This window comes from Crocodylus porosus, unplaced genomic scaffold, assembly GCF_001723895.1.
Source record: "Crocodylus porosus isolate Cpor-Errol unplaced genomic scaffold, CroPor_comp1, whole genome shotgun sequence".
In the NCBI taxonomy this organism is placed as follows: domain Eukaryota; kingdom Metazoa; phylum Chordata; order Crocodylia; family Crocodylidae; genus Crocodylus; species Crocodylus porosus.
In genome coordinates this window covers 106,001,551-106,022,086 of record NW_017728943.1, presented here as the reverse complement: position 1 = coordinate 106,022,086, position 20,536 = coordinate 106,001,551, and the positions used below count along the sequence as shown (strand labels likewise).

The 20,536-nt window shown below is 40.1% G+C and overlaps 1 protein-coding gene across 1 annotated transcript; it reads left to right on the top strand.

The window, feature by feature from the left end:
- Nucleotides 1-626: 626 nt before the first annotated feature.
- CCR6 (C-C motif chemokine receptor 6) lies at nt 627-18,193 on the top strand. The gene is made up of 4 exons (XM_019549963.1): nt 627-950; nt 12,663-12,773; nt 14,153-14,235; nt 14,950-18,193. Exons 3-4 carry the CDS (start codon nt 14,185-14,187, stop codon nt 16,030-16,032), a joined length of 1,134 nt encoding a protein of 377 aa, XP_019405508.1. The 5' UTR covers nt 627-950; nt 12,663-12,773; nt 14,153-14,184; the 3' UTR covers nt 16,033-18,193.
- Nucleotides 18,194-20,536: the final 2,343 nt, after the last annotated feature.

The window sequence follows — 20,536 nt, the reverse complement described above, 5'->3', positions numbered from 1 at the left end:
TAAAAACAAGAAAAAAATATACAGGGGTACATGAGCTGAAACTTTTGAGGCAGAAAGGGTACACTTGTTAAAAAAGGTTGAAAAGACTTGGACTAAGTGATAGAGAAGATGAGAGAGGAGGAAAAGACAGACAGAACACAACACAAAAAAGGGTAAGGAATGAGAGGGGAAAAGAAAGAAGGAAATATGCACCATAAACCAATAATTTTGAAAGTGGGTGAAGGGGGACATAAAGGTTAAAATATATATTTGAAAGAAACTATAGTGACAGCATGATTTGTTAACCTAAATATAAAAAACCCTTAAATATGTTGGCATAATTAATTTAAATTCTGCACTCATCAGGAATGATAGGAAGTCATTTTGGATATATCTATTTTATGAATCAAGATTAAATAAATCTGAATTAAAATGAATAAACATTAAAAACAATGCAACTGAGTGGGATACACATGACAAAATTCTCCTAGAACAGCAAGAAATCCCTGGGTCATTGCAGACTAAACCAGTGGATTTAATCTGCGTGACAATTTTATCTCTTCCCGTTAAAATTTTCTTTGCTTAATTGGTGGTGGCAAAGAACTAACATGTGGTAAGATTGAGAAACCACACTAACCATATTACTGAAATGAAAATAAGATGCCTTGGTTGTTCAAATTTAAGAACAAAAACTGTACACGTGGGCTTTATTTGCATAAAATGCAGGTTTTTAAAGAAGGTGCTTACAAAGGAAGAAAAATACTTACAGCACTGTGGAGGAGAAGACTGAGGTGTCTTGCAGAAAGGTTGCCTGGACTTTAATAACAGAGTCAAACTCTCTCTATGCCTGAAGAAGGGTGTTTGTTCTGAAAGCTTGTAAAAAGCAATTTCTTTAACTGGTTAGCTAGTCTAATAGAGGCACCATATCTATTCAGAACTTTTTCTGCCTGGGTCAGACGAGATGTTTTGTGGTAAGTAAAACTAATTAACTAACCTTAATTCTGGCATAAATCATACTGGATTTAATTCTTGCTCTTCAAGTGCCACTGTTGTTAATGAATGCAAATGTATTACAGAACAAAACTATATGGTACACTTTAACTGATGAATATTAGAACACAGAAAAGAATGAACTGTACTTCCTTTACTGTGTAAGCTGAACTTCTTATCAGTCTAATCATTTGATAGTTACTATCCGTATCATTTTACAAAATGTGCTTGTTTATATATATAACTGCTATCGTCCACTCTGAAACTACAAGGAAAGTCACATAGCCACTGTAGATCTGTTTATCTGTCTATAAAATTGTGATGGTCTCATATAATTCTGTATCACGGTACTTTTGTTATTAGCTTATTCATGTTTAGAAACATTCATAAATTATAACATTAATAAACATTTAATGGACCAGTGGATTGACTGAGTTCATTACTAGTAGAAGAATTATTCATTTGGAGGTTAGTAGCTAAAACTACTACATTTACTGCTGATGTGTTTATTAAAGTTTAATGAATATAAATCATGCCATTTCTACTCTCCATAGGCTATTTCTGTTTACTTTCTCTGGGAACCCCACTGAAGACAATAGGGATGTTGTGTAATGTGCTCTGTAAGAATCAGAAGTCTTTTTTTTTCCATCCCAAAGTTTTAAGAAAGGATGTTAATGACCCTGATTCTGTAACTGGGTTCTGTAATGGCAGATCCCTTGGCCAGCTCAGATCTCTATTAAATTCAGTGTAGAACACCTAATATGAATGATACAGCAAATGACATGGCTAGTAATTAAGGATCTGTTTTAGCTAACTGTCTTTCCCCTAATAAAATCCTGGAGGAGTCCTGTTCATAGCCTGCTGTCATGGTTTAGAGGTAGAATCTTTGTTTCCCACATGGGAGATCCAGGTTTGATTCCTGGATGCACATACAGTCATAGCCTTTGAGGCCCTGAATATCTAGACTCAGTCTGGCCTTTGAATACTGTCTAAAGGGGGGATAGAAGGTCTGGGAAGCCTCCACTCCTCTGTACTCCTGTGTGTGTGTGTTGAAGGCCCTGGTGACCTCTTCTGCATATACCATGATCCAGACAGTTGCCTACTACCATGTGTAATAGAAAAAAATTACAACTAACTGCTTATGTCTCTGTTTCCTTGTGTTTTGTAACAGCTCAAGGAATTTCCGTTGGGGATTTTAAAAAGTTTTATTATAATTTGTTAGTGGGAAAGTTATTCCTGTCACCGTTAAGGTATATGTCCATACTACTTCCATGTAAGGTGATAGCAAGTAAGGAGCTAAGTGGTTTTTTCCATCCCAAAGTTTTAAGAAAGGATGTTAATGACCCTGATTCTGTAACTGAGTTCTGTTCTCAGGTAATAAGTGCTGGCACTGGTATTACGTGCATGCTAAAAGGCACCTTACTTACCAGCTGGGAATTTGTTTTCTGTACCCATTCTAGTTTATAAACTGATATAAAGTACAGCTCCATATCACTAGTACTCTAGCCTGCAAGTGACAAAGGCATGAATGACTTCTATCAGGCCAGGCATAGACAGTAAAATGCTGGTGTCTGATCTTCTAAATGCAGCTGTAGGCTCAGATTACCAAAGGTAGTTGGATTTAGAGTGAGATATAGTCCCTGCCATCTCTTCTATTTCTTTCTTTTGACCTACCGTCATCTCATTAGCCATGGTTGACAGTCACATTGCTTTCATCCGTACCACAATTTTCAATGGATATTCTCAGTGAGTCTCTCAACTTTATGACTTTAATGATAACCTGCCAAATGCTTGTCTGACTGGAACCGTGGTTGCAACAGTACGGTAATAAGTGGGGCAAATTTATCCCTGTAAATAATCCAGTGATGTCAACTGAATCACAAAACAGATTAATTTAACCTACTTTATTTTACATCTATCTAGAATATGCCCTTTTTCACAGCTGCATCATGTTGGCAGGTTGTGATCATCCTATGACTGATTGATTCGTACACCTAGATCTTCTCCATTTTAGCTATTTCTAACTGATGAGTTTCCAGCTGGGTAGTTTAATTTTTTGTTATCAGGCCCCAAAGCCTGACTGAATGTTATCCTATATGAGTCCTCAAAGGCAACCAGTACTTCCTGTATGATATATAATCCTCCCCTGTGTTGATGATACTTCTTGACTCTGTCATCAGCACACTCCTAATATCTGACCCAAGGTCACTAATGAAAATATTAAATAAGATTTGTCCTAAGAGTGATCCTTGAGAAACTGTGTTAGTAACCTCCCTCCAGTCTGATCCTGCTTTTCCACACCATCTAATTCTGTCTCTCCATGAGATAGTTTGTTCCTTACCCACCCTGCAATTTCTCTAATAATTCTCCAGCCTCTCTAGTTTCATTAATGGTTTTTTTAACTCGCATGCTATCAAGTGCTTTACTAAAAACTAGAAAGACAAAATTTAACACATTTTCTTTATCCAGAAAATCAGTGACCTTATCAAAGAAAGATATCAGGTTGACGTGTCATAATCTAGCTTTGGTACACCAAATCTACTTTCAGATTTTTAAATTCATTTTGTAATTTTTTTTATGCTATGAAATTTTTTTTTGTTTGACTCTAGGGGTATACCTTCTAGACAGCAACTCAGAGAAACTAAGATAGGGAACCAGCTTTAATGTTTTACACTCTTTTTCAAAAAAGAGATGTCACATCCAACATCTAGCACATCTCCACGATTGAGCCTCCTGCTAATTTAAACTTAACTTGAAGCTACCAGTACCATTTAATGTTTCTGATATTACTGTGACTTGGTTTTTTTATACCTAGTACATTTTTTTTTTAAATAACAAATGTTTGTGGTATTTTTTTAATTTTCTGTTGGTGCAAACATGTTAGCATAATTAGCATAGTTAGCATAAACACACTTGAATATAAACACAGATGTTTTCTAAAATTTGTTAAAACATAAAATCAAATCCTTCCAAATCTTTTACAACAAATATTGACCCAATGTCTGAACTATGCGGGCGCATATACACAAGGTGCTTACTGAGCATTAGGCTAATAACACTGCACAGTAGCACGTCACAGCACAAACCGTGCTAATAGCCTACTATGCAGTGTTATTAAGTTAATGCTCAGTTAGCGTCACTAAACCGTATACCAGAGCTACCGCATAGTAACTTTAGGTACTGCACATTTAGTTAGTAATATTTACTTACTTTATTAAGGAAGTACTAAACTAAATGCACATCAAAGGCACACTAATGAACGTATAGATGTGCCCTGCATAGATGTCCAAATAGCAAAAATTTATGCAAAATGGGCCCCTCTGCAAACATCTGCTTGTTTTCTCCAGGCAGCTGTACATTTCGGTCAAGTATTTCAGGGACAGCATTTTGAATGTGTATTTCAGAAACTAATTACCGCTCACTTGAGTGACTAATATAGGCATTTAACTGGCAATCATTTATAGACATATTTAACTTTATAGACACTGTATGTAATCATGTTGGCTTCAGTGGTACTTCTTTTATGCCTAAAGTACAGTAGTGTCCTGAAGAGAATTAGGTCCTGGCCTTTAATCGGTTGCTTTCCCCAAGCACAATAAGACCATTTAATTAACAATTAAACCATTCCATTAGATACTAGCCTAGTCTTCATGGTTCCAGTGCTAATAGCACCATTTAAAAAATACTATCCCAACATGGTAAAAAAGAGCCTAATTAGTAAATAAGTAACATCCAGCTTTGTTATCTAAAGTGTGCACAGGGTTAATTTTTCATGCTTGCATATTAAGCAAGTTATTGTTGTACTCCTCAGGAGGAAGTGGTGATCATTTCAGTTTAACCCTGTGCCTTTAACAAATGCTGTTATTTCTTGTTTCTCTGATTCCCAATATTGAAGCATATCACTACTGAAGTTGAGGGTAAATGCACACAGGCCAGCCACAAAAAAAAAAGCAGAACAAATATACCCTTCTTGACTTATGCTTCAGACATTTTGGGGCTTTTGTAAGTAAAAGATTAAAGCAAATGATCTGAAATGTGCAGGGACTTGATAAATTGATTTAATCCATTCACTTAAAAAAAAGTGTAAAAAGTTGAACTCAGATGATCATTAGCAATGTTGGGAAGATGCATACTGATTTCACATAAGAAGTCTTTTTACTCCGTAGAAATATTTTTTTCAACTTATCTTTATCTACCCTTTAGGACTTCTTATTCCATACTGTTGTAATTCCAGGTTATCGTCCATTGTTTAAGTTTCCACTAAAGTCTTGCTTTTGAAAAATTATATATTGTTGTATAGTGAAATGAAATATGCTGAGTTATGTGCATTAGGAAAAATGCACAATTGAAAATCAGTTGTTGGGCTTATGCTGTACTTAAGAGTAAAGGTGTATGTATAATAAATAGCGTAAATATAACAAATACATGTATATGTTTAAATATAGTCATTATATATTATTTATACATTTAAATATATTATATATTAATACATAATAAATATATTAAATAAACATGTGTAAATATACTAATGCTATTAAAGAACTGATGTTTTTAAAAAATCTCTAAGGAAATATACCGTTGGTCCTTGGAGTGTTAGAAATATAAGACAAGTGACTATGGCTGGATGGGAATAGAAAGTGCCTACACACGATTTAAAACAGTGTGTGGAGTGGCTGAGGTTCTTGATAGTGGAGCTAGCAGGGAACAGAGCTGGATGACTATGGGGCCTGTGAAACAACCATGTCTTGTGGATTTAAAACGTTACGGTTCTAAGAACTTCAAATATTGTTCAAGCTTCCTTTGTAGATACTCAAAGCTTTTCAGGCTGCCAGCCTGCAGCAGCTTCATAAAAGCTTTAAGTAGCTGGAGGAAGCCAAAACACTGATTAAGCTTGTCTAATAGGCAGGCAAAGTTTGAAATGAAGAAGAGCATCTCCCCAGTCAGTCTCAGTCCCTCTTCCACCCCACCTCTCTAGACTCTTCAGACTTGGTCCTTGCAGCCCCCACAATTTCATATGCTAATTTTTTAAGCCTAAAGACTTTCCATACACTAATTATGTTCACTCAGAGCTAAGACTGAATGTGTGCATTTCATCAGAATAATGCAAACACTAAAAGGGATAGAATGAAGCAGTCACAAAACCGATAAGGCACCTAAATTAATTTGCTTGCCTACTTTTTGGGCCTGCAGAGTGCCATACACACTTAAACATGGGATTGTCTGCGTGCTCAGATGCTGTCCAGTCTAAGCAGGTAGGTACCTAACTTGCAACTATGCTCCCTTGTGATCCTGCTATGAGGCCGATCACAGCAGGAAAGGTTTGCACCTAGGGCAGCCGTGTTGGCTACAGCACTGTGGTCAGCCACCACTGTGGTGGCGGCTATTTTTGGGCCTTCCCACAAGGGTGGTGCCTGGGGCTGCTGCCCCAGTTGCCCCCTCTCAGTTACACTACTGGATCAGTGCACACCCAACAGTGACAGTGGTTCGTTCGGTACGTAACATCAATCACAGTCACTTTAAGTGGAAAGGAGACTCCATGTCTTGCTCTTGCTCCGAGCAGTGCCCTCCCTGGCTGGGCTATAGAATTAGGTTTCCTATTAATTTTCTTCTTACTGCTTGAATCTCTCACTCTTGGCTGCCCAGTGACCCAGACTTGGCAAGAGGGATGGAGGATGCTTTCAGCCTCAGGCCTGTGGCCTCATGGTTAACACCCTGTCCAAGGAAATGGGTCATGTGGGTTCAACAAACCCCGTTAGAGCGAGGGGTCATAGAACCCAGGTGTCCCACTTCCTGGACAAGTACTTTAACCACAAGTCTGTTGGGCAAAAGATAAGCGACACACCCCCTACCAAACCACAAGCAGCACCAAACGGTCCACGTGATTTTCTCTTACTAAAAACATTTTTAAAAAGGATTAGGAGAAGTATGTGGAATTTATGTCTTTTTCCAGACAGAATTGCACTGTAAACATAAATGGAGTTAGATACTTAGGGGCTGAATTTTATTTCCCTGTTTGCACCTAAAACAACAGTTTTTTAGCCTCAAGGCACCCCTTGTCAGGCTCAAGGCACCCTCAGAAAATATCAACTCTTAGCTGTCACTTGTTTCTTAACTACAGATAAATAGTAGAGCAATTCTTCTGTTACAGAATAACCCAGAAAGACCACAATAGATCAGAATGTTTCTCACACAGATTCACAGAAGTTTAGGGCTGGAAGGGACCTCATGAGATCATTGGGTCCAGCCCCCCTGCTGTGGGCAGGAAAGAACTGCTGGGGTCCAGTAGTCTCCTTTTTGAGGATCTCTAAGGGTAAGTGCCTGCACCACCCCTGCTGGTCACATGAGTCACAAAGAAGTTTTTCCTTATATCCAGTCTGAAACCTTTTTCTCGGAGTTTATGACTGTTATTCCTGGTTTTCCCCTGGGGTGCTTTGGTGAAAAATTGTTTGCCTAGCTCCTGATGCTCCGACCTGATATATTTGTAAGCTGCCACTAAATCCTGCCGAAGCCTTCTCTTTTCTAGGTGACACTATGGATTTCTATTTGAAATACCTGTTTATCTTGCAAATCATGTGCAAGTATTTGCACACCGAATAGTGCTAATATTGCACAGTACCCCATGGCACTCATAGAGGAACTTATGGTACCCTAGGTTGCCATAGCACTCTGTTTGAGAATTGCTGACCATTTAAACCCAAAAGCTTGCTAAACCTTTTTTTCCAACTATTTAAGTTGGTCTAATAAAAGATATCAGATTCACACAAAGAACTTTGTCTCCCTATGTCCTTAGACCAACATGGCTACAACCTACACCCTGGACCTAAAAGGTAGTTTTCTAGACCTGTTCCTGGGTTTTTCTGATGCTTGATTTACACCGGGGCTGACCAACTGATAGGCTGGGGGTCTCAAAACCACTTTGGGGTTTCTATCCCCCCAGGGTCTATGAGCCCAGAGCCTTATGATCAGCAAACACACTGCTTAACCCCTTAGGCCACAGTAGTAGGCCATTTAGGCTAGCTGCTAAGATCAGATTCTTGCCTTAGGGCTTTGGTACTTGCACTTCCAACCTCCCTCTCTGATGGGAGACTATCACACAGGATGTTGGGGTACTCAGTTATGCAGCCTCTCCCCATCTCCCCTCATAGCTGCTCCTGGTCCAACAGGTGTCCGTAGAACAGAAATTTCAACTTAAGTTCCTCACCACCTTGGCATAAGTGGACATGGTCCACAACTCAAGATATCACACCATGGGAATGCTGCTCAAACAAAAGAAAATCCCGACAGAAACTTATTCCCCCTCTGGGACTACTTACTTCATCTGCCATGGCCATCCATCCATCCAGTAAGGGCTGTCTGTCTTTTTTTGTGGTCAGGGCTTGACACTCTCTCCCTCTCCCCACTTGAGTGAGCTTTTATACTCCTTTTATACTCCTTAGCCCCTCACTTCTTGTGGTCACCCAACCTATGCTGCTTCCTCTGGCAGAAGTCTTTTGCTGTCTCTGCTGTGTTCATGCCAGTTGGGAGTTTGCCACTTTGCTTACCCTGTCTCCTGCAGGCTCCTTTTCCAGCCTCTGAGACTCGCCCAAAAGATTTGAGCTTTATAAACAGGCCCTGATGCTTTCCAAGCTTTACCATCTCTTCTCCATAACCAGGATTTGACTCTCTGTTACAGGTGACAAGAAGAAAAAAAACTATTTTGGATTTCTTACGAAAAATGTCGTTTGGATTTGACAAAATTGAGAGAGGAGGTTATGATAGAGCCACCAATCTGTCTAGCTGCATAAATGATGTATAGGTTCCTGTAAAATGTGATTTTTCCAGTACAGTCAGTTTGTGTCTAATGCTCTGAATCTTGCCATATCCAAATTTTGTACATTACGTGGAACAGAAAACATGCTAGGCACTCTGAATGAAGTCATCGATTATGTTTAGGAATCAACCAAATAAATGACAATGTGTCCACATGTCCATAGAGTAGACATATTGCTTGCAAAAGTATGTGCTACTAGGTGTATGGAGCAATATGACAGTATCGTGGTGTTCACTGAGCTCTGTCTGTAGCACTGGAAGCAATATAGAATGATCATGACGTCAGAAATAAAGCACATTTGCTCGACAAAAGCATATGCAATTTCACATTTACTATCAACTTGATGATCTCTGGATTACCATTAGAAATCACTTTTCCACTGTCCAAGGAACTTCAGAAGGTGAATGTATCATTGTGCAATGTTACAACCATTTGAAAGTAGCAGTTGGGATAACTGAAGATAAAAGGATGAATTTACACAACTATTTAATAATAGTCACAACAAATCACATTGAGGTAAAACTACCTCAACTTGTAGCTGAGCAACAACACAGCTGTAATGTTCCATGTGGCAGCGTTGAGAACTACTTTTGAATTAACACATCCCATTTTTGGACTTCATGATCCAAGAAGTTACACAGAGGTTCACCATCACATGGCAATATTGTACCTGATCTAGGTATTCTAATACTGCATTTTTCAAGATAGTATCCATCTGCAAAACTTAGCTGTGTTTTCGAAATATTTAATGAAGACTTGTCAAGTAGCTGGAATGCTGTGTTTGCAGAATCTCGGATAATGGAACAAGAAGTGGGAGCACATGGAAAACAGAAAAGTGGGGACCATAGTCATTGATATTCTCCAGTGCAGGGGTGCTGAAGCCCTGGCTGGTGAGTCAAATTCAGCCCATAGAGCCATGGCATCTGGCCTACAGAGTTCCCCATGAGTTGGGAAATTTGGCAGCAGAGGAGCAGTGGCAGTTAATACTGCAACCCCCTCCAGCCCCCACTACCACATTTCCAAGCCCTGTTCCTCCAGGTGGGGACCAGGTAATGCTTTTCCCTGCTTGCCCCCACATGCAGCTGGATTGGGCCAGCCCACACCCCATCCCTTCCTGCATGGCTGGCATTCCCCCTTTCTTCCACATGGCCAGATCAGGCCCACTGTCAAGATCTGTCTTCAGAACAGACAGGGCACTGCCTATCTGGCCTGTGGGGCAAAATGGGTTGGGCACCACTGGTCTAGCAGAGTGCAACAAGAAATGGTTTTCAAATATTCATATTTTATTCAAGATTTTCTACACACTTCCTGTATCTATTGCTCTATCAGAAAGAAGTTTTCCTACTCTCCAGGCTTTGTTCAGCAATAGGTGAAGAGCATTTCAGTGGACTGGTCATATTTAATAATAACTCAGGTGTGCAAATAACTGTTAGTGAAATATTGGATGCACTGTCAAGATTCTCAAAGCTAGATTTTGTTTAATGAATATAAATAAGAAATGTGCATTTATTTCTAATGACTTTAGGATTAATGATACATCTTTTGATTATTATTTGCCTAGTTTGTGGTATTTTATATGTACTATATGCTATAGAAAATTCATGAACATTCCTATAAAGTTATATTTGGTTTTGCTTTGATCTTAAACTGAATAAGATAGTCTTATGCCCCTAAACTATTAGCAACACTTCTAGTTTCTTTTTAACTGGAGAAAAAAATTGTTGCATTATATGCAACAATGCACCACAACATCTTCCATCCCCCTTTTCAAATTCCTAATCCACCCACGTGCCCATGGCACCAGCTTTAGCAGGAACACCGGACAGGACACATGATAATGCCTAATGTGGCATGACAATGTCAGCACTATGCTAGCAAGTCAGAGGGGTGCAGCTTCAACCTGGCTGTAGGTGAGGTGGGGCCCTATGACCTGTGTTTCTGGTTTTCTGGGCAAGTGCCCTAAGTACACAGCTGTTGAGGCTAAAGAATGGGAGGGTCCCACTTCTCCCTCAGCATCTAGTCATGGGTTTCTGGTCAGCTGTCATTCATGCCTTGGATACACTTATTACACATGCACTATCCACGGTACTAGGGTAATACAATTGCAATCTGCATGTAAGTGCCCAAATTGGCACTTACTGAGCTAGAGAACTGCCAGTTAGGCATGCAATGGGAAACAGAATTCCACCCTGGGTGGCCACAGGGGTTATTTCTGAGCAAGTGCAGTAGGGAAGTCCACTTTCACAGGGTGAAAGAGAGTCCAGTTTAGTGGGTGAGGCCTCTGACAGATGTTACAATTATGACGCCATTAACCTGTCAGTCATGCTATAGACAGTAGCCCTGACACACGTTCAAAGAATTAATGGTGCAACAAAATGGGAAAATAGCCACAAAAGATGTGTAGCATTTTTATACCTGGCTTCCATTGCACCTTACATAAAATGTATAGCAGGGTAACCAGAACTGGTCAAGACTGGCGCGGTCCTAGAGCTGGGACCAATTATCTATTGTTGGCCCCAACCTGGGACCACATGGGAGTCTCAAACCAACTCAGATACTGTGCTAAGACTGAGACCAACAGTCAACTGGCTGTGCATCAGGGGTTTTAGGGTATGTATGTCTAAGGTAGCCCTACTCGGCTCTTGAAACTGATACTGAAAAATGAGCCATACCCACACACTCCATGTGCTCCAAGCCAAGTAATTTGGCAGTGAGAATGTCCAGGGATGCTCCCCACCACTGCTGTCAAGATGTCTCTGGGTGCGTCTACATATGCCATTAGGGGCACGCTTAATGTCCACAGTTTATTGCTTCTGGGAAGCTCCTGGGCATACATCTGCATGTGTGCCTGGACCAAACCACATTGAGCTGAGTTGCAGCAGACCTGGCTGGCACGGAGCCTGGGTCAACCTGTCAGCCTGGGGCTGCTCCAGCTGGGTTCAACGTGCTGCAGAGGGGCTGGCTGGGGCATGAGGGTACTTCATTGTGGAGCTACCTGGCAGGCAGCCCCTGTACTGAAGCACCTTTATGCCCCAGCCAGCTGGTCAGCATCTACATGTATGCTGCTGATCACAAAACCCCCCCCTCTGCAGCAGATAGTACTTGTAAATACTTGTACTTATATGTACAAGTACTACCTGCTGCAGAGTTTATTGGTTTTGTGTGCCCTTATACAGACATGTGTAGATGCTGCGACATTTAACGCAGAGTTAATTAGTCAGCTGTATAGTAAATAGCTTTGAAGATGTGTCCTCTGTGGCATACTTTAGAGTGGTGGAGGGAATGTACCAAGAGCATTCTTACTGCTGCATTTCTGGTTTAGAAGTGTACAAAGCAGGAACAGGGTACAGGGGCTCATTTTTGGGTGCAGTCTCAAGAACAGTGTAGAGCCAGTATAGACATAACCTTAGGTACCCTTGGCTTTTTTACACATTCTTTGGGGGGGGGGGGGGCGCTTTAATTAGAGCGGCTCCAAGCGCTGCTCTAATTAAAGCACCACAGCATCTTGTGTATCAGCATCTCCACACTTCAGAATGGCAGCAGGGGCGCTTGAACTAAAGTTCGTTGAATGAGCTTTAGATCAAGCACCCCCACTGCCATTTTGAAGCTTGGGGATGCTGATACATGAGATGCAAAGGCTGGCTGGAGCACGGTAATTACCCTGTTAATGGAGCTATTACTGTAATCAAATAATTAGGGTGCATCAGAGCAGCCTCACAGCACGTCTACAGGAACCCCTAAGGGCCACTTAAATGCCACTTACATAGAATCTGGGCCTTAGGCATCTAAATGACACTGAACAGACAGAAACTAATAGATAGACAACTAATAGAAAAGGATCTGGTCTCAGGCCTTTATTTATGTGATCCTATTTTTTCCATAGGACTCCTGCCTCCTTCCATACAGGGAATGCATCTGATCTGGGGATGAACCACGGTTGTGCAGAAAATTATCTTCTCTAGGACATCTGACTCACTTGTGTGTATTATCTGAGGTAGGGAATTCCAGAAAAAGAAAGAATGGTCTTTCAGTTAAGGCAATTCAATCCTGCCCTGTAAAACTGGATGCCAACCCTTTGCTGCCACTGTATTCTTGTATGGTACTCAGCAAGTTACTTAAACCAGACCTTTTGTAAGTGGTTACTAATGAGTATTTTTTATTTTCTGGGTGCCTGACAAGACCATGAGGCCTGATTTGCAGAAGGGCTGAGTACCCACAGTGGCAATTGAAATCAGTGAGGTCTTTGCTTGAAACACAAAGTGATGCTTTATATAATGCTAATAATGCTGAAAAATCAGGTCTTACTGACTTTAGATTGGATAACCAACACTAGTGGACACTTTTGATGTAATCTTTCTATGCCTCAGTTTCCTAGCTGTCAGCTGGGGATAACAATACTCACTTACATCATGGGGTATTGTGAAAATCTTGAATTCCTTGAAGAATAAATTATTCTTTCTTTGGAGTGGGGCTTGAATAATGTGCTGTGAACAAGGATAAAAACAATTTAAAACAAGTGCTCATTCACTGAGCCCTGACTAGCCTGTGCACTGGATGACATAGGTATTCTTAATTCTAAATTTAGTTTTGATACTAATTTGCATCTCCACAGTTAAGTCACTCAACTTTTGTTTCCATTTATCTATCTAGCATATCAAAAGGGGCTAGCAATATTTACCTATATTGGGGTGTTGAGGCATGCTATTTAGAAAATGTTACATAAATGCAAAATACTAAGGTATAGTACTACCATGTAAGACTATAATAATGTGACAGTTTCAGTGTTCCATGTTCACTGTGCTTCATTGACTTCCAGAATCATGAGCTGACAAGGTTTTTTGGTAAATTCAGTATCTTTTATTAGACCAACTCAAATAGTTGGAAAAATTCATCTTAGCAAGCTTTTGGGCACAAGCACCTTTCATCAGGCTGAGGAGGTGCCTGCAGATGGACTGTGCTCTTCTTGGATGGAGTGGTAAAGTAGCCAGACACCTGTATATATGCAAGAAAGCCAGTCTGTTAAAATGTAGATTGAGGCCACTTCAATTTACATTTCAGCATACTGGCTTTCTTGCGCACAGACTGGCCTCTAGCTGCTTTACCATTCCATCCAGGAAGAGCACAGTCCAAATTTTTGTCTTAGTGGCATCTACACAACTTGCCAAGTTTTAAGAGTTACAAGGGCTGCTGAAGACAAGGGATTTCCTTGTAGAGGAATAAATGTGTTACTTATAAAACTGAAATGTAATGCTTTTTGTTTGTTTGTTTGCTTAATGTTTAATTTGTAGTACACCTGCATTGCTGAACATTACATTTTTTTTCTTTCTGAACATGTCCTATTGCATTTTCCTGATCTATTCCCCTTCTCTACAGGCACGTAAGAACAGGTACCTAAGAACACCATAATGGAACTCCACGACTTCCTCAGTGGAGACCACATTAACAAAATGAGTGACGTAAGTATATTAGTAAGAAACAGTTAATTTGGAAATAACAGTTCTATAAGACTACTAACTTCCCTGACGTAGAGAGTGACTAGCTAATGAAAGTGGTTTATAACAATATGCTTAATTGATGGAGCATACTTTCACCGGATTTACTACAGCTGAGCTGTGAGAATGGAATTCTGTGAACTGTCCCAAAAAATGTTTCCAGCACTTGAAGTTCAGTTATGCTTTTGTTAAACAGGCTATTTTTTCTCAGTGGCTCTTCAGAATCCATCAGACTAATTTGTTGTTTTGAGAAATCTCTTCTTATGTTTAAAGTAGTACCTTTCACAGTTGTGTGGAAAAGCTAGTATTGGTGGAGACATAGTTCAGGATTGTCTCAGCTGTTGTGGGCCAAGTTTGAAGTAGGGGAGAGATTTTATTCAGAGAATGTTGCATGTATCACTGGATTGCACAAGGTTAGGTTGTCAGGAGGAAGTAAAAAATGTGGATTTGAAAGGATAAAAGTGGCTAGGTTTTAGCATTTTGAGGCTTTATTTTCCAAATATTGAGATCAGCTATTTCTATTACTTTCATGTGGACACAGGATTATATGTAAACTTAAAAATTGATCTTGTGTGTCTCATACTCGTCAATTCTCCATTGTTTACCAGCTATATAGAACTTGCAGAAATGCATATTAATGTTTGAGTAACTAACTGGCTATATTCATTTTTCTTTCAGGCAGAAATGAACTCCACAGATTATCCATACACCATAGATTATGAAGGACTCATAGAACCATGTAGTAAGCAGGAAGTCAGAAACTTCACAAAAGTATTTTTTCCAATCACATACTCACTGATCTGTGTCATGGGCTTTATAGGTAATGTCTTTGTAGTGATGACATTTGCTTTATATAAGAACCATAAGTCTATGACAGATGTATACCTCTTCAACTTGGCCATAGTTGATTTACTGTTTGTTCTCACTCTCCCATTGTGGGCAATGAGTTATGCTGCTGACAAATGGATCTTCAATGATGTCATATGCAAAATGACCAGAGGTATCTATGCTATCAACTTCAATTGTGGCATGCTGCTTTTGGCCTTTATCAGTTTGGACCGATATATTGCCATTGTACAAGCAACAAAGTCATTTAAACTTAGGGCAAGAACCCTAGCTTACAGCAAACTCATCTGTTTCATTGTGTGGGTATTCTCAATTTTAATCTCCAGCTGCACTTTCATATACAGTGAAAGCTATAGCATTTTTCTGAATGATACAACAGAGATTTGCGAACTCAAATTTAGTAAAGAAGTAAACAGCACTGCACTGAAATTAATGCTCATGGGTATACAACTAGTGTTTGGCTTTTTTATCCCTCTGCTCTTTATGATTTTTTGCTATGCATTCATTGTCAAAACCTTAGTGCAAGCTCAGAATTCCAAAAGAAGCAAAGCAATACGTGTGATTTTATTAATTGTAGCTGTCTTCCTGGTTTGTCAAGTACCCTATAACATAGTTCTTCTTATAACAGCCACAAATATGGGCAAATTAAATAGAAGATGTGATAGCGAAAGACATATAAGCTATGCAAAATGTATTACTGAAACTGTGGCATTCTTGCATTGTTGCTTGAACCCTGTGCTCTATGCATTTGTTGGGGTGAAATTTAGAAATTACTTTTTGAAGATAATGAACAGTCTGTGTTGTATAGGATACAAGAAATACAAGACAGCCAATTCAAGGACAAGTTCTGATATCTATCACTCAAGGCAGACAAGTGAAATTACGAGTGATAACGTATCTTCTTTTACTATGTAATACAAGTAATGTTCTAAGCTTTTATTTTTCTCATCCAGCAACTCTAGCCAAACCTATTTTTCATGTTACAGCTAGCAATTCTGACTATTTTACACCAAAAATAGTAGTTCCTATGATCATGATAGCTCCCCCCGTCAAAACTATTAATGAAAACAAAAGAATAACTCTGCTGTATGGAAAACTCATGTATTAATCATCTGCCTAACTAACATTCATGCTGTTCTTCAATACATACATTTAACATTCTTAGGAAAGCAAGATGTATCAAACAGCTTCCTTTTTCCTCATGCCAGTTTGATCTGAAAATTGCTTTAGTATTTTGGTTTTGAAGCACTCTCAACTCAGCTGTCTCATATCAACCAAAATATTCCAATCATGATAATGATTCTTTTAAAAGTCAGACAGACAATTTTACTACAGGCTTGCTGTATTTCTGATTATATTGCTATTAATTATTTACATTGTAATAGTGCCTAGAGTCCATATCCACATTTGGAACACCAGGGTGATAGCACTCTACATACATGTATTAGAAAGCAATTCAGAACCAAAGAGCTTGCACTGTGAACAAAGGATGGGAAGGGGAACACAGAGGGGAACACAGAGGTGAAGTGACAGGATCACTGATGCACAGCAGGTGAGTTGCAGAGCTGTGATTAGAATTTAGGTTTTGAGTCACAGTCCAGTCTAGTGTCTTATTTAATAGTTACGGAGTTACGGTTGCCTATATTGGCACATGTTTGGGTCCAGAGACCATACTAATAGAAGACAGTAATATTTCTTTAAGTAACCACTTAATTTTCAAGGATCAGCTCAGCTTTTATTATTCGTGAATAAAAAAATGTATCTGGGAAGAGATGTCCTGGTTTAACATTGGTGTTTTGGGGTTCATACTCCACTGAAACTGACCATTGTGTGACTGTTGTCTTGATAGAGATTGAAACCCCACTTTATTTTTTCTGATTACTTTATCAATTTTTTGAATGAAATAATAAATATTTTGAAATATATTTCCAAAATAATTTTGAATAGATGAAAGTGCATTTCTTGTTCCTTGAAGATGGCTTAGCTCAGCAGTATTTGGCCTTTATTGGAACTAGATTAAATGCACCTTGGCAGCATAAAGTAGGCAATTTGCAGTGCACAACTCCTCCTGTAGGGTTTGTTAACTAACTTAAGAAGGGAAACAGCATTTTAAGAGATGACAGAATACCTGACAGTGTCAACAGGAGTAGGCCAAGAACTACACTGCTGAGGGAGAGATAAAACTGTCTGCATTAGTATGATTCAGCATTGTTTATAGGGGACACTGAAATTCTCAGATACAAATACTATGTACTATTGGGCATTTATAGATGTGCTCTGGGAGGCAGGCAGGGGACTTTAATTAGCACACCTCCAGAGCCGTACTAATTAAAGGCACCTGGAGCATCATAGGTATCAGTGGCGGCAAGGCACTTTGAAAAATGAGCTTTAGTTCAAAGCACCCCCTGCAGCATTTTTCAGCACAGCAACGCTGATACACATGATGCTGTAGTCTGCTGGAACACGGTCATTACCGTGCTCCAGCAGACTCAATTAAGTCTGCTTCAATGTGCTGTAATTACAGCACATCAGAGCAGCCTCACTGCACATGTATTGGAGCCCATTATCTCTGAATATTTTAAATGTGGACATTAAATGAGCCTTAATGTTAATTAAATTCAATTAACTGTAAATTTTGAATACAAGTTAATAAAAATACATAAATGTATATAGATATATTTGCTTTATATAGCAGTGTTGGTTCTAGAAGAAATTCCACAAATACAACTGATTATCAGAAAAACACCACAATTCAGTCTTCATTATCTTGACTTTAAGTAACTGAATTGGATCATTTGCCACAGCTGTTGATCACAGTGTACATAACTTTATTCATCTTACAACCTTTATTATCCAGACCTGTTCAGTGTCTTCCCTTCTCCTTAAAAATTTTGATATTAGAATGTGTATTATATTTGTTATATATATAATGAAAAACACATCATTTAAAAGTTTGTCTACTGTTATTGCCTTTATTATTTTTCCAAGTGAAACTTTGGCTTCAGCAGATTCTATGTAGTGTTTGAGAAATTACACAAGTAAGATATGCTTGCTTTATTTTATATCCTGTGCAATAAAAATGAGCTCCTTTTTGGGTTTTATTTACTTGTGTTGTGGTGTTTCACATGATGATTGATTTCAGAGCCTAGGAGAAGATTTAGGACATGAGGAAGCACCACAATCCTGGTACCAATTTTATTTCTTAAGACTCATGAAGAGAGGAGTCTTTGCCTATGCACTTCTGGATCTGCTCCAAGCTCTAAGGAGGTGAGATGGCAGCGTAGGTGGGGACACCTCTTTACACTGTCCTCAGACCCACAGAAATTAGAACTGGAGATTTGCAAGTGTACAGGAAGTTTGCTGGAAGCAAGAGGAAATACACTGCAGTGAATCTGGAGAGCAGCACAAGGTGGAAACATATGTAGAGACCTTCTATGCAGTTGGTACTCGAAGATCAGCATCCAGAAGATCATTAAACTATGCAGAAATCTTAAATTCTACCACCCCTCAAAAGAAAAAAATTGCAGTCATTTTCTTTGTGAATACTCAGAACCCTGGTGGCTGATGTTGGTAATAACCAGGGATCCTGGTTTTCCCTGATTAAAAAAAAAATAGCAGATTCTCTGATAAAACCCCCAAAATCTGTGATTAAAATTAAAGGCCCCCCTGGCCCTGCTGGTGCCTCTCACTCCACCCCCCAGTCCCTTCAGCCCTGCTGGTGCCCCTTGCCCCCCTCAGTTGCCAGGGTTACAGGGCCAGGGACCAGAGTCACAGCCCCTTGCCCCTGGCAGGAGGCAATGGCTGCTGCAGCACAGTGGAGCTTGGCTCCCCCTGCTGCCTGCCTGCTGTGGGCTAGGGCAGGGAAGGCCGGCTCCCTGCCAGCACACACACTCCCCAGCGGGCAGGGGGGGACCCACACCCCCCAGATCTGTGCATGGAGCAGGGGCAGGATGGGCTGTGCGCTCAAGCAGGTGGGGGTGTCTGCCCACCAATGTGCACACTCCCAGGGGGCAGGAGGGACCCACACCCTAGCACACCCTGCTGCTCTATCCTGGGGCCTCCACAGCCCAGCGGGTGTGACCTAGCACCGTATGGAACAGTGGAGCTGTGTGGAGAAGCTGCCTGTTGCTGAGTGCCACACTGCTCTGGTGATACATCCCCTGTGCGCATGGCTGCAGCAAGGGCAGTAGTGCAGGGTTGCACCACTCAGGGCTGCCACGCACACAGGGGGCGCATCACCAGGGCAGCGTGGAGCTCGCAGCAACAAGCAGCTTCTCCACACAGCCCAGATGTTGCCTGCCACGCCGGCTTGTGGAGACCGCAGGGTAGTGCAGCAGAGTGGAAGTCTGAGCTTGCAGCCTGCACCCACCCCCATGCCTGCCCCACGGACAGATCTAGGGGGCACGGGTCCCCACTGTCCCCCGGGAGTGCGCACAGTGGTGGTGAGCTGGCCTTGCCCCCAGGGTGTATGTAGTTTATAGAAGTCAGAATTTGGCCACATGGCCAAATAAATTGATTGCAAAGATGTTAAGAGTGGAAAAGCATAAGTAACAAAAATACATCCTTGATAAAGGGCATGCAAACTGCAAATCAGCCTGCAGTCATCATCTGTATTTCATTATCATGCTTTTGTTTGCCAACATATTACTTTCTGTGCACTGATTAATTAAAAAAACTAAAAAGGAAAATTAAGAGTCAGAGGAATTATAAATTCCATGGTTTTATTAATATAATTTAAATAGTTGTAACTTCAGCATTTTAAACCTATAACAAAAATAAAAGCAAAATAAAATACTGTGCACCACCAGGGTGACCTAGCTAACATAAAGCCCACTCCTACTTGGTTTCAGACGGTATGAGTTTTACAGTTGGCTTAAATGGCAGTAAATGAAAGTGAGATTCTTCCTAAATGTTGTAGTAATCCTGTTGCCATCCTCTATGCTATTTATGACCGTTTTAAACAGAAATGCTACACCTATATGTTTAATTTGAAGTTCCTGTTGTCACAATATTAGTGACATGTTCCCTGTACTTCTTACATTTTATTAAGTGATATCTAACACTTCAAATGCACTTTTCTTCTGTAGATCTGAAAGCACTTTACAAAGGTTAGGCTCATTACCACTGATTTACAAGTGGACATTAGTACAGTACAGTACATACAGTACAGTACAGTATACCCTACCCAAATTCTCCTTAGAAACATATGAATATGGCTATGATCAAGTATATTTTTAGTACTTCTAGAATATTACAGGTACTATGTATACTAATTGCAGTGCTTCTGTTAGAAATATTATTAAAAATGCATTATCAATAGCTGTTAGCTCCCATCAATAGTGTTGTCCTTTGAATAAGCACGGCTGCCAGCCCTCCTTGTCTCCTTAATGAGAGAGGGAAGGGGGGGGTTGGAAACTGA

Coding starts and splice junctions, on each gene's coding strand:
- CCR6 (XM_019549963.1), top strand. CDS start 14,185: ATGGAACTCCACGACTTCCTCAGTGGAGACCACATTAACAAAATGAGT. Junction 14,236..14,949: donor ACATTAACAAAATGAGTGAC/GTAAGTATATTA, acceptor TTTTTCTTTCAG/GCAGAAATGAACTCCACAGA.